Raw genomic sequence first — 15950 nt, forward strand, 5'->3', positions numbered from 1 at the left:
AAACCGTAGGCTTCACCTGTCAGATTAGAATCAATTAGAAACGGTCGAAGGATAGTCTGCTAGATCAACTCATCCATTGGTGTATGGGGAACTAATCATACAACTAAGCTAAATAAAAAGATCTGCGAGATTTGAAAAAACTGTCAAAACCTGTGTTTTTGGACATCTAAATTGTTCCGAAAACCTCCGCATTTTAAGCATACAATCAGTCACATTGTTGTGTTGGAATAGCTTAGTTAAGGGGGTGATCATTTTTTTCCACTATATTTGGATCTACGAGTGTTTGTTGTTGCAGTTAACACCGGTGCCGGTACTTTTACTGACACAGGCACCAACTGCAAGCGTTCCTCTGCACGGTTTCGGTAGTCGTCGGCCTGGAGGACTGTCGTCAGTAGTCCTGCGGTGGTCCGGGCTCGGTGTCCTCGGTGACGATGATCGGCCCCGGGGGGTCGCTAGGGGGGAGGCTCAGCAAATGTTATGCTTCGAGGAAGATGAGCGCTGTCGGTTTCGGTTCCGTGTTGCTCTTTTTGGCCTCGATCACCTAATTTTACAAAAAAAATATTGATATATTATAGTATTTTTAATAAGAAACTCATAAAAATAAAGTAAATAAGTAAAATTGCATGTGTCTAGACACATTCACAAAACTTGTGTAAATTTACCATAATATATTTAGTAAAAAATGACGCCACATCACGTGACTTCTTGTACAGCTGATGCGTACTAAGCATTCGATTGAAAACGTAGTTAGGAGGAAAGACGAAGAACAGTTCAGGAGAAAGTCTCAGTTGATTAGTGTCTTTATAATTTAAAGCTAAGTAAATTATATTAATTATGTTTATATGTAATTTCTGTAAATGTCAAGCCAGTCCTCTTAGAAAACACAATCTTCATTTATTATAATTATTTGCATTTTAATTTTAGCGATATTTTTATGTAGACCTAATTCTATATCGACTGCTCACTAAATGTAAAAAGGACAAAATTTATGATAATATCCAAAACAACACAAAACAATTCACAAATTCATATAAATAACCACACCATAGAAAAAGTTAACAGTTATAAATAAATACTTAGGTACAATTGTAAATAAAAATAACGACTGTTTTGAAGAAATTAAAACTAGAATAGGACAGGCGAGAACGACATTTTTGAGAATGAAAAGGCTACTACTCTGTGGCAGCGATCTCAGCTTGGATTTAAAAATCAGAATGGTGCGATGCTATGTTTTGTCGGTGCTGTATTATGGTGTAGAGGCTTGGACTCTGAAGAAACTTGACATAAGGAAACTAGAGGCATTCGAAATATGGTTGTACTGTAGAATACTTAGGGTAAAATGGACCGATAAAGTGACCAACATGGAAATCCTGAAAAGAATAAAAAAGGAAAAAGAAATTATCATAACGGTAAAAAAGCGTAAACTTCAGTACGTTGGACACGTCATGAGAGGAGAAAAGTACCACCTACTCCAACTGATATTACAAAGAAAAATTCAAGGAAAGAGAAGTGTAGGAAGAAGGCGCCACTCATGGATGAGAAACTTACGTGACTGGTTCGGGTGCACCACAAACCAACTATTTCGGTCGGCTGTGTCACGATTACGTATAGCACTGATGATTGCCAACCTTCGCAACGAAGAAGGCATTTGAAGAAGAAGAAGAACTCTATATCAACATATCTCAAGTATTATTTATTCTTTCAGACTGTTTCAAAAGTTTCCGGAGGACAAATTTAATAGAGGATCGGAATAGAGGACTCTATCCATCCATAGTCTCTAAGTTGGTAAATTAATTGTTTTGGTTAGATACCTTTTTCTTGCATTTTTTCATTTTGTATCTAATGGCAATTTTGTTTCTATTTTGGTTAGGCTCAGATTCCAGTTCCTATATTTTTTATATTACTCTCTTATAATACTGTTTAGCACACGAATAATTAATAACTGTTCTTGTGCTGTTTAGTTCTCCAATCCCTTAAAGATTTTTTTTCACGAACTAAACTAGTCAATATTTCATGAGACATGTCTTTAAGCTAACAAATTTACCCTATCCGTAACTGTCCAAAGTAATATATTTTGATCAAATTTGAATAAAAATCCAAAATAATCACGCCATGGCCAGTCAAGTAAAAAAACAATCCCATTTAAGGTTGATTGTTGACAATCCCATTTAAGGTTGACTATACCTTCCATATCAGTTCCCTTCCGTATCCCTTTCGTTCCATATCGTTTCCTTCCATATTCTTTCCTTCCATACATTTTTTTGACCGACGGACTGAGCGTATCGGAAACAGCGTTATCAAGTTCTTACATTTGTACCAGCTCTGTTAACATTTTGCTGATATTTATTTATTCTTTCATCCCTTAATTAAATCTATTACCTTTTTCAAAAAATCTAAATTTTTGAAATTAAACTTTCGTAATGATATAAATTGTACAATAAAAAGTATGGAACTGATACGGAACGGAAGCTTATACGTATAGCGTCAATACAATAAAAAAATACGGAACGGATATGGAATGGATATGGAATGGAAATGCAAGGTATAGTGAGAATTGAGAATCAACCTTTACACGAGCAGTATCAAAATCTGTCTTGAGATTCAGAATTAACAAAAATCGTCGTAAAAAACACTAACACCCAAGAATATTGTATAGTTGCTTATAAAAATAGCTCATAAAATTTAATGCTTACTTTAATTAATAATTGAATAGGAAAAAAACTATTGAAGGCTCATTATGAACTATGGCATTTGATAATCTGTCCAGTTCTAACTTACCAGAAATTCGATGTCACTTCGATCTCTTCTAGCAAAAGATTCTGCTATCAGTCGTGCTACATCTTGGTGTTGTAAGCCCTCGACACGGGTTCCATCTACTTGCAATATCAGTTGACCCACTTCTAAGCCTCCGCAAGAATAAGCTGCTCCATTTTCCTAATAAAAACCAATTTTTATAACACAGTCCTAACAAGCTAATGCTAATCAAATCATCAATTGATTTTTTCAGCTCGAAAGGAGACCGAGGTGTTTTGAAACAAAGGTTATTTGAAACACTGATTTCTCGGAACTAAAAACCGTTAGAGAGCTGACAACGTCAAATATCAACTGCTTCTTACCGCCCGCGAGCCCCACAATACTCGTCCGTGAATTAGCAATCCTCCGAATGTGCAGTAATGTCGTTTTAGGTTCTACGCCGTAAAAAAAATCGTAAAAAGTAAGTAGTAGACTTTTTTTAAAATCGTATTTTCTGGATAATGCGTTTGTATTCGAGTGTGTGTGATATACGTTTTGAAAGTTTATTAATTAACGATTCACTTCATAGCAAGGTTCTATGTGTTTTACTTCTTGATTTTTAGTTGAATAGAAATTGGGACGATTTTTTCACTAAGGAGATTTGAAACAGACTGTTTCAATTCACCTCGTTTAAGTTTTGTATCATTCATTTGTATATATGTTGTGGATTATTTGTTTATTTAAGACCGATAGAGGTATGGCGAGCCTCGAAATATATGAGCTCACTGCAGAAGAAGTAATATTGCGACATAAAAGTCTTCGTGATGCGGCTTCGAGTTACAACCTCAACCATACTGGTATATTAAAAAAATAATAAAATCTAATAAAATTAGGATTCCTCAATCAGTTGGATCTCCAGAAATAACTGTATTTTCATCTCCAGAGGATAAGGTACTCTGTAACTATTACTGTAAAAAAACTGTGACTACTACTAGTAAAACGAATGAAATCTGCTTTGAAATTGAGGAAGTGTCCAATATTGCCGAAAACCCTGATAACAACTCTAAGATAACACCTGATACTTCAAAACTGCCCTCAATCACTGAATTGGACATTTCGTTCACAGATCTTACATCTACTATAGTGCCTGTGGCATCCACATCACGTGATAATTCAACTGTGGTGACAATACCTTTCTCGCCCGAAATTCTCCGACCCTTGCCAAAGACTTCACCAAGAAAAGGCAATCAAACGAACCGACGAAAGGTGAAAACCGCAGTATTAGGCCTGTAAAAAATGAATTGGCTGCTATTGAGTCCGCTGGTTTGGTAAAGAAAAAAGTTAAAAGCCTTAATTTCGAAGCTCCAAAAAATCTTAAAATATCCAAACTAGAAACTAAAAAGACCAAGATTAATAAGAAGAAAAAAGAAAAAAAAAACAGTGAAGATGAAGAAGAAGGGGAATGCTATTGTATTTGTTGTTTTGAACCCTACTCAAGTAGTAAAGCCAAAGAAAAATGGATCCAATGTCTGAAAATACAAGAGTTGTGCTGATGAAGCACTGGTGGCCAACATTCATATATTTGTCACAATTGCTTATCAGAATAATATATTTCAATAAATACCTTTAAATTATATGGTTGTTTCTACGTTACAATCCCTATTTCTACCCAAAAATTGTGTGTTTCAACTCACCTCGACTCCTGTTTCAACTTACCTCGCTATGAGGGGTGTTGAAACAAAATTACTTGTGACGTTTAAGTCGACTTTTTGTTACTAGAATTCACATTAACTCTCTCTTTGTGTTACTCATTTGCAAGTACAAGAAATTTATTATCAATTGATACTAATTTCAACAGATCGATGTTTAGCTTTAGTATTTTGTCTATAAAGTAAAACGTCAAAATTGTTTCAACTCCCCTCGGTCTCCCCTACTATTCTCTGTACTACTTGATCTGTATACCAGATTGACATGGAATATTGTTAGGGAGAACAGTGATTTTAGTTTAGTGTTTACTTGATAATGACTGGTGAATCCAGCAAACAGAAAATACAGCCATTTATACCATTCATACTCACATTAATATTAATAATCCTTGGCAAAGGATGCTTGGTGTTAGCTCCTCCTTCGATCGCAATCCCCAGGATGGGTTTCGTCTTCTTCACCATTATCCTCAGATTGCCCTCCTCGTCCGTTTGGACGCGCGGTGGTTCCCTGGATTCCGCTGCGCCATCTCTGGTCAGTCGTTGCATCGATTGGTGTCTGCGCATCATCCCGTCCCCTTCCAGCATCGACGAGTCCTCTTTCATGTCGAAACTACGCGACAGTTTGTGGGCTAATTCCTGCGAACAAATCAGATTCGAATTAAAGATCTTTTAAATAGTTTTAGTTGGATAACCTTTTCGGGAAAGAAAAAAATTCAGGTAATGTTTTTCTAAATCCAGAAAAAAAACAAAAGCCTTTAAATTATATCAATGAAATGCTTCAATATTGATATTGGAATATACTGGGTGGTCCGAACTGTATTCCGGAAACTTTAGCAGCATATTCTGCAGATAAAAATAAGTAAAAAAGTTCGTACAAACGTATGTCATAAAATGCTTAGTTTCGGAGATACAGGGTGTAGAAATTTCATTTTTATTTCGATTTTTCCAAATAATTTCTGAACTAACCTCAATATTTATTTGGGTAAAAATTGGTGTGTGGCAGTTTTTTGACATGAGAAGATTGATTTTGTTGTCAATATTACTCCTATTTGTAGAGGGCGTCACCTACATGTGTTTTAACTGTTTTGAAGAGTCTGAAAAAAATGTCTCTTGGTATAAATATCGCTATAAGCAACGGTTCTAAAGATATTTAAACTAAAGTGATAAATTTGGGAACTTTAGGTCATTTTTGGGATAATTTGGATTCCAAATATCTCGAGAATTTTTCGTAGAACTCGTAGCGATTTTTACAAAGATACTTTTTTACGTAAAAAACGTCGTAGATGCGTATTTTTTTACTCAGTTGTTTTATACAGGTACGGACGAAAAGTTATTACTCCTCAAACCAGTTAAAAAATATGTAGGTGGTGCCATCTGCTAGGAGTCATATTGACATTAAAATCAAATTTCTCATGTCAAAAAATTCCCAGACACCAATTTTCATCCAAATATTGATGTTACTTCAGAAATTATTTGGATAAAATCGAAATAAAAATGAAAATTCTACACCCTGTATCTCCGAAATACCTTTACATTTTACAAATACCAAGTATTTCAGGACGTACATTTATACGAACTTATTTTTATCTGCAGAATATGCTGCCGCAGTTTCTGGAATACAATTCGGACCAACCTGTATAGTAAAATTAATTTTACCGATTTCATGTTTGTTAAATAAGGATATTCTCCAGACTGGTTTATTAAAGGTTTAAAAACAGCAACTCTAAATACTTACAAACTACGAGAGTATTTCAATTAGAGGAAATGCACACGTAGGTAAATAACGGCTGTATTCACAACAGACAACATAAATATTACGTGCTAAAATACTGATTCAAATTTGTATTTGTAATGAAAATATATAGTGGTTCGATTTTCACCATTGTATTTGTACCTTTGAATAAAAAGATAGACGATGGAGTATGTCGCTGTATTTGTGCATTAGAGACAAATTATATACATGGTGGCGCATCTCATACGACGCGGAGGCTCCAAGGAGAACGGTCATTTATATCGAAATGAAATTTTGTGAGCATATGTAGGTTAATTCAGAGCATTTTTTGAAAATATAGAGAGTTCTACAGGGTGTCCCCAAAAAAAGTTACACGTCAAAGTTGTGTTTTTTGTAATGGAACACCCTATATATTAATTGATTTTCGGATTCTAGGAGAAAAATAAAGGTGAGTTTTATTAAAGAAGTATATGACTAAAATAGGTATAAGTTCTGTGACAAATTTAACATTTTCTAAAAACGAAGAACAAATTTCAATAGAAGTTACATAAATTGGAATTTACTCTGTATATATTTCGTTAAAATAGCCATTGAATGTTAAACAAAATTTAAATTTAACCTAAAAAGTTATACAGGGTAGGATCAAATTTGTATTAAACATTGGTCACTTTTAAAAGCAAATTACTCCTTTATTTCAAATGGAACACCCAGCACCCAGCATATTATTCCGATAGTCAATGGTGAATTCATCATACCTTCAAGATATTCTTAAGATTGCCTACCCCTTAGTCAAAGATTTTCCTAGATATTTTTATTTTTATGATTTTGCGTCAGGTAGATCTTTATTATTTGATAAAATCTAGATGGCTGTGATATATATTTTGTTAATTTAACAAAAATTAAAGGATGTAGAGTAAAATATTCAGCGGTAATAAAAAAATACACGTTTAAAACATATTTTAATTATTACAGAATTAAAACTAGATATAAGTGTATGAATATGCGACAAATTTTAGCTAGTTGAAATCTAATGCTCAAAATGCTTCTTTTCCTGTTCACCGCATAAAATGATTCCCTTTTCAAAAGATCTTTTAGATGTTTTTTAATGTTGTCGATAATAGTTGGTCTAGATTTGTAAGCACTGTCTTAACATATCCCCATAAAAAAGCCCAGACTAGATAAATCAGGAGCATTTACGCATTCTATGAATGGGCGAATGCACACTACAGATATCAATTAATAGAATAATATCACTTTCTCTCTGATGTTGGATAAGTTTTAATTTTCGGAAAATTTCTGAGAATTTGTTTTCTTTAAACTGACACAAAATTATAACTGGTTGTTAACGTTGAACTAATTTGACATCTATGTTGAAGTAACGTCAGACATATCACATCCCCTTAGATTTTTTTTATTAATTATCAAATAATAAAGATCTAATAGTCTAAGAGCTAGCAACGTTTTCGAGGAAGTATTTTAAGACGTCTGGTTCTTTGATATATCTTTTACTATGCTCTCTGGAACAGCATGCGGCCCGTCTGGCTGCCGATACCCGTTGCGTTCACTACTGCGCATCGGAAGAAGATCCTATATTTTTTATTAATTAAGTCCTATAAATTCTAGTATTGAATATAAATTGAACATGTCTCCATAGCGCAGTGCGTAGAGTTTTCGACCACCAACCGATGATTCAGAGTTCGAATCCGGGTCAGGGCAAAGACTTTTTTATTTTATTTTCGTTTATATTCTGATAGTAAAGTATTAAATAATTCTGGTAATTAAAAAAAAACAAATATTAAAGATGACCGATGTTCAATATTAATTTTGCCCAATTTTTTGAGAACCCTGTCTAATTTTTTGAGTCAAGTTTTAATTTCATTTAAAAAAAATGGCGCCGGGAGGCACGTATAGCCGCCCATACTAAAATATGTTAATATCTCGAAAACTGCTACTTTGACTCATTTTGATGTTATTACAAATTGTTGCAAATATTATTCCTAATCTTAATTTGAAAACCGCGTTTCGCTAGCTACTGTAATTTTGGAGTTACGATTTTTTTAAATTTTTAACCCCCTCCTATACCCCCTTACCAACCCCCCACCCCCACCAAAAAATAATGGCCAGATTCTCGGGTGCCATAGTATTTTTGTGCCAAATTTGGTTAAAATCGGTTCAGCAGTTTTTGAGTTATCGTGTTACAGACGGCAGACAGACAGACAGACACACACACCACGAAAACATTTTGTATTTAGGTCATTTATGACCCAAATAACTCATTTTGAGTGAAATTAAAAAAAAACTTTTTTTTGCCGATCCTAATAGCCTACCATACCTATTGGTATGGTCGGCTAAAAAGTACAATAGTTATTTTAACTACATATTAGACTATACTGGTAAAATTCCAGTTTAAGTAGCTTTTATTGAAATTTATAAATTGTTCGTCATTTTTAAAAAATGTTAAATATGTCAAAAACATTGTATTTTCGTCATATACTTCTCTAATGAAACTCACCTTTATTTACCTCCTAGAATCCGAAAATGAATTAATATATAGGGTGTTCCATTACTAAAAACACAACTTTTATGTGTAACTTTTTTTGGAGACACCCTGTAGAACTCTCTATATTTTTAAAAGGTGCTTTCAGTTAACGTACAGATGCTCCCAAAAATTATTTTGATATACTACCGTTCTTCTTGGAGCCTCCGCGTCGTATGAGAGGCGCCACTCTGTATATTTTCTTCCATTTTCGCTTTTATTTAAAACTTGCCAAAAAGAGTTAGGATATTCAATTCGACTTAGTTTCAGTAGCACATCTAATATTTTTATTGTTAAATAATTATAATCTATTTATATCTAATTTTACTGTAAATATATATTTTTTAAGAACTTTAATACACTCACAGGCACGAAAAACGGGCACCTTAAAATATTAATCTATTTTAAAGTTTTAGATATTGTGTTCTAGTTGACCGATTTTGATGATTTTGAAAGCAATTTGTAACTAAATTATTTGATTTTTTAATGTCCTTTTCTAAATTAAAAATGAAAGTTGCCATCTGTCAATCATACAAGGGAAAACAAAATGTTGATATTTTCGTGATAGTTTAAAACTCCCACGAATATCTCCCCCAAAAGCAAAGATATTGAGACGAATCAAAAATCAAACTATCTAGAATGTATATACCTAGATGATAAAATGATTTTAAATTTTTTTATTTAGATAACATATTCCACAGGGTGATTCAAACTTTTACCAAAATATCAACAATTTGTTTTCTCTCGTATAATTGACAGATGAAAATTTTCACTCTTAATTTAAAAAGAGACACTAAAAAGTCAAATAATTTATAGCTAAAAATTGTTTAAAAAATCATCAAAATCGGCCCACTAGAACAAATTATATTAAACTTTAAAATATATGAAAATTTTAAAGTGCCCATTTTTCGTGACAGTGAGTGTACAGGGTGGGTCAAATTCGACGCTTTTAAAGGGAAACACCCTTTTCTATAGGAGCTACACGAAAACTTATGTCGGTATCTGGAGATCAATTTTCATCAAAAACATGATGGTGAAAACCGCACATCAATATCTGTTACCGTTTCGGAGTCACGGGGTGTTTTTCAAAAATTGGCGATAACAAATCGCTGTAACTTTTTTGCTATGGAAAATTTTGTATTTCTATGAAAACATTTCCAAAGCACCTTTTTACATAGAATTTAATGGTTTAAGTATATTTTTTTTTAAATTAATAATATGAGTTATCAACAGAAAAATTGATTTTTTATTTGAGACACCCTGTATATTTTTAATTAACTGAAAAGAATTTAAAATTACCTTTCCAAAAATATAGCACACTTGATATTTTGTTATAATCCCCTTCGAAATACAGAATTTTTAAAAGTTCGCCACTTTTAGTTAGTAGTCTTTGGACCCCTTATTGATGATATGGCCTTAATGGCACTGGAAAACATACTTTTCCAGCAAGACGACGCACCGCCTCTGAACGCTGAAGTTATCAGCAAATTTTTGCAGCCAATTTCAAGAATAATTGAATAGCTAACCATGATCCCAGCAGTTGGCCGTCGAGACCGCCTGACTTAGTGCCCATGGATCTAATCATATGGATATATTTGCTGAAGAATAAAGGTTCCTTATTCTTCGGTATAATCTAGACAAGAATTAGAAATACTTAGCAGTTATGAGAGGGTATCTTTCACCCCCCACTAAGTTAATGGATTCCGCTAGAAATGTTCGAAAACGGCCCCATCTGTCCATAACAGAAGACGGTCGATATGTCGAACACCTGTAGCAAAATCTCATGTCTTGGTTTGCTATTTATTTTTATTGTTATTAGATATAGTTTAAATGTGTTGATGTTGGTTAAATATAGTTTGAATAGTTATAAAATTCTGTATCTCTCATTGCAAATATTATTTTCGTTTTAATTAATGCTCACAGCTAGAATTTTTTTGCATTACAGCCGGTGCCGTTCAAAGCCTACTTATTTAAAGCAAGCGAATTTTTATATACTCTATATCTCGAAGAGGAATCGAGCAAAATATCAAGTGTGTTATATTTTTGGAAAGGTAATTTTAAATTCTTTTCAATAAATTAAAAATATACAGGGTGTCCCATATAAAAAATCAAATTTTCTGGTGATAATTCTTAAATTATTAATTATAAAAAAATTATACTTAAACCATTAAATTCTACGTAAAAAGGTGCTTTGGAAATGTTTTCATAAAAATACAAAATTTTTCATAGCAAAAAAGTTACAGAGATTTGTTAAAAATGCATATTTTTGATAAACACTCCGTAACTCCGAAACGGTAACAGATATCGATATGCGGTTTTCATCATCATGTTTTTGACAAAAATTGAGCTCCAGACACCGATATTAGTTTTTGTCTATCTCCTATAGAAAAGGGTGTTTCCATTTAAAAGCGTCGAGTTTGACCCACCCTGTACATTACCGTCAAATTTTGAAGTATAAGTAAATTACTAAGTTTATTACTTGAAGTATAAGTAAATAAATTATATAGTAAACTACTACCACTAATTTTGAGTTTCTCTTTCTCTCTATTTTGATGTTTATTGTTTTGTTTTCTTGTGTTTATATAATTGGAACTTGTCTTATTCAGAAGTATAAAAGAAGAAAAACAAACGAGAAAACAATATGTTTGTATCTGTACACTGCATCTTCGTTTACTAATAAACCGGCGCATTGGATGATGAATAGCGAATCCTCCTCGCCTTGAAATCTAGAGACAATAATAACTATCGTACAATACAACCTCTATCTTGACTTGATTTTTTCCTTTTCGAAACAGATGTTTAAATCATGCCGGGAACATTGTCTGCAAATAAAGATTATAACATAGGTCTTTATTGTTGAGATTTCTAACAGTGGCGCGGTGAGACCCTAATGGGGGGAACATTTAGGATATATTGATATTAATTATTAAAAAATAGAGAATTAATGAAACTAATGAACTAATAGAAATGGGCTGAGCTTATAAAGTTTGAATACAGGAGCCCATACCACGTTTTATTTAAGAAATTTTTACAATATGTAATTATTAAAGAAATCAAACAAACGAGCATGAGATCCATGATGAATCTACATTGTGCTGCATCCTTTATTATAAAGGAATCACTAACAAAACAATAACAATTGGGACTACATCAGTCCAACTGCATTTACAAAATTCCATGTGAGTGTGGTGTAACTTATATTGGTAAGACCAAGAGACTTTATTAAAAACTTGTCACTAAAAACAAAAAATTGTGACGGATTCCTATATTGTAGAACATATACTAAATGAATCAGTACAGGACAAAGTGATCAGTACAGCCAAAATAGTTATCAAGGCCTAGCAATGGTTTAGGCGGTAGATAATGATAGTAGTAGAACTTCAAAAATTTTGTTTAGGTAGAGATTTAAACAAAGCGGTGTAAAACTTTGGCGTTAAGATATCTAAAGATGACAGTTAATTTTGACATTTGGTTAATATTATTGACAGGAGCCTGCTTTGTTTATACAGGGTGGCGCACTTCATTCGCCTCGATTGATTATACAAAAACGGAAAGATATAGAAACAAACTTTTTTTAGGGGTATATGTAAAGAGACAACGTGCATAATTTAAAATTATTTTCAAATGTACAGAATGTCTCAGAACTAAGATCCATTTCATTAGTTATATTTTTTCTTATGGAACACCCGTTATTTTATTTCATTTTTGGATTCTTGCGCATAAAATAAGGCATTTATTGTTAGGGTTTAATATGTTCAGACGCTTTGGTTTTTGAGATATTTAAAGATATTTAAATACATGCCAGAGAAATAAATTTTACTAAAAAATGTTATTGCTTTCTTAAAAGTATACAGGGGTATCAAAAACTGCTGGTCTATTTTAAATATTTATTTACTACTAAAACTTTTAGTATTTTTTAAATAAGTCGAAGCAGATTTAAATGCTCTTTCAAACTATATTAGGGTTTCCTATACCTATCTGGCTCAAATTTTGAATAAAAAGGAATTTTTCAATAAAATGGCAATCAAGATGGCTGTTGGCGCCATGGTAATTTGCTAGTGACAGTTAGTAGCTATTTTCAAAATTGACATTTAGTTTATTGACTTTATTTAAATTTATAACCGTTTACTTTTACTTAATTTACCTATCATGGTTTAATAAGTAAGTGTTTGTTAATTTGTCAAGAAAAATAAAGTAGTTCTTTGATTTATATTACGATGACTTGTAATTCATGGTAAATAAAAATAATGACATAGGTATTGGATTTTCTATAAAAGAACCAATTACGGCAAATTCATTTTCTTCACTTCCAACGACAGATTTTTGCTTAATATGTTTTTGATATACCAAACTATCAGCTCTACGAAATAGGAAAAGTAGTTTTTCAAAGGAACGCTTGTCAAGAAAATTCCTATTTAGATATCTTAGAGCATAAACCCGTCAGGCAATAAGCAATTGCCCTCACAAAATAAAATTACTAGTAACATATCCATTCCTTCCGCCAGCAGATACTGCTACATTTTTCTTGATAAAATAATAAATACTTAGTTTTTAACCTCATTGTAGGTAAATTAAATAAAAATAACCTGTTATAAATTTAACTAAAGTCCATAAACTAAAGTCGATTTTGAAAATAGCTACTAACTGTCACTAGCAAATTAAAATGGCTATGTGGTGTAAAGCTAGTTCGCCTCCCCGTGGTGCACCCTGGATAGCGTTGTAAAACGTGAACTAATTGAACTAGCACTAACTGGCAGCCAGACAATCAGAACGATCTCCTGGCTATCAAAGGCACATCACTACTCGATGACACAGACGACACGAAATGGCCGTTCTCACGGCCAGTTGACAAGGAATCTTGGACCTTGTATCAGGATTTGCCAATTAAATGTGGAAGGAATAAGCAGGGCCAAATGTGACGTCCTGCAGAAGATCCTGACGACATCGACGTCGTTGCCATTCAGGAGACACATACGGAGAATGAGGAGCAGCTTACGAAGAGGGGTAAGATATGTGGCTACGATCTAGTCGGGGCCACATACCACCACGCTTATGGCGTGGCAACTTATGTGAGGTCCAATATCGAAAATGTTCACTTGCACTCAACATCTTCCAACAACATACATGAGGTGGTGATCCAAATAGGAGATTACACCATAAATAACACGTACAAATCTCCGGGAGTCCCATGGCCACCACAAGTTCTACTACCATTGCAACATCCATCTATCTATGTAGGTGATTTCAACAGCCATCATACGCAATGGAAATACAGAGATAACGATGAAAATGGCGAGGCACTTGTAGATTGGGCGGCTGAAAATAACATGTACCTTGTATTTGACGCAAAGGATAGAGATTCCTTTTTTTCGGCGGCCTGGAAACGTGGGTATAATCCGGATCTTTGCTTCGTGACCACAGACAAAGATAACATACCACTAAGAACATCTCGTAAAATCCTACCAGACTTTCCACATAGCCAACACCGACCTGCTTTAATAGAGATTGGAATAACTATCTCCTTGGTAATATCTTTCCCTCGACCACGGTGGAATTTTCAGAGAGCAAACTGGGAAATGTTCTCTAATAGTCTGGATAAGTGCCTGAGGTGGATCCCTCCTAGAGCAGATTCATACACGAGATTTGTAGCTGCGGTCGTAAGCTCCGCAAAGAAGGCCATACCCAGAGGATACCGCAAACAATATATCCCAGGATGGGACGAGCAATGCGAAACCCAATACCAGGCATTTCTCGCTAGCAACGACCAGGAAATTGCCGACGAGTTGCTACACAGTCTTGACGCGGCCCGTCGAGGGCGATGGGTGGAAACCGTTCAGGCATTGGACTTCAAGACTTCTAGTAGAAAAGCATGGTCTCTTTTAAGAAAACTCAGTGACGGCAACAAGAGCGCCCACAAGGACACACCAATACCTCCAAACAAGATATCCTCCCATATAGTGTCAACCTCGAAAGCTCCGAGAGATAGAACTCACACAGCTCAGATTACGCGCGAGCTCACAGCGCTAAAATCTACTTGTGACGACCAAACGGAATTTTCCCGGCCATTCTCGTTAGACGAAATAACCATTACTCTCAAGGACGTAAAACCGGGAAAGGCACCTGGATATGACGGAATCCACCCAGAGTTCCTACTGCACTGTGGAAAATATGCAAGAAGCTGGTTAGCAAAATTCTTCACAGATATCATAACACACAGCTTAATACCTCAACAAATGAAACGCTCAAAAATCATCGCCCTATTGAAGCCAGGAAAGCCGAGCGATGAACCGAAAAGCTATCGCCCAGTGGCATATGCTGAGCTCAATCTATAAGCTCTTAGAAAGACTTCTGTATAACCGCATCGCCACCAAAATAATGGAGACAGTTCCCATAGAACAGGCCGGGTTCCGCCCTGCGCGCAGCTGCACAGATCAGGTTATGGCACTAACAACATACATAGAAGCTGGCTATCAAAGAAAATTTAAAACTGCAGCTATTTTTATAGATTTGTCTGCAGCCTACGACACTGTCTGGAGACATGGCTTACTATACAAACTCGGCCAAACAATCCCTTGTTTGAGAACTCTCCGACTTATAGATAACATGCTCGCTGACAGAACATTCCGGGTGGTAATGGGAGAACAAACAAGTGCCCAAAGGATCCTAAATAACGGTTTACCACAGGGCTCCGTCCTGGCCCCATTGCTGTTCAGCTTGTATATCGCTGATATGCCTCACACATCCTCCAGGAAGTTTGGATATGCAGACGATTGGGTCTTGGCGACGCAGCATAAGAACTTTGAGGTAATGGAGGCAACTTTGTCGTCTGACTTGGTGACCTTAAGTACATATTTCCGTAAATGGAGACTGCAACCAAACCCTACAAAAACCGAAGCGACATGCTTCCATCTCTGTAATAAATCGGCACGCAGACGACTTGACGTCCGTTTCGAAGGAAATCGTCTCCAACATAACGAGTATCCAAAGTATCTTGGAGTCACATTGGACAGAACGCTCACCTATAAGCGGCATCTGGAAAACACTGCAGCCAAATTAAAGACGAGGAATAATATCCTTCACAAGTTGTGTGGTACTACCTGGGGATCCTCGGCTGACACGCTCCATACATCAGCTCTTGGACTGGTATACTCAACAGCAGAATACTGCGCCCCGGTCTGGATGAATAGCGCTCATACGAAGAAAGTCGACGTGCAGCTGAATAACACGATGCGAATTGTCAGCG

The 15950-nt window shown here is 34.9% G+C and overlaps 1 protein-coding gene across 1 annotated transcript in view; it reads right to left on the reverse strand.

Annotated features, from left to right (window-relative positions):
* Positions 1-475: 475 nt before the first annotated feature.
* The window catches only part of LOC115889573 (whirlin), a 331512-nt gene continuing 316037 nt past the window's right edge, over positions 476-15950 (reverse strand). Inside the window, exons 14-16 of the mRNA XM_030909626.1 lie at positions 4812-5075; positions 2779-2934; positions 476-541 (exon numbers count right to left, since the gene is read on the reverse strand). Coding sequence (XP_030765486.1) covers positions 476-541; positions 2779-2934; positions 4812-5075 — 486 coding nt within the window. The remainder of the gene's footprint in view (positions 542-2778; positions 2935-4811; positions 5076-15950) is intronic.

This window comes from Sitophilus oryzae, unplaced genomic scaffold (assembly GCF_002938485.1).
Source record: "Sitophilus oryzae breed Bouriz unplaced genomic scaffold, Soryzae_2.0 scaffold_815_pilon_pilon, whole genome shotgun sequence".
Classification (NCBI taxonomy): Eukaryota; Metazoa; Arthropoda; class Insecta; order Coleoptera; family Curculionidae; genus Sitophilus; species Sitophilus oryzae.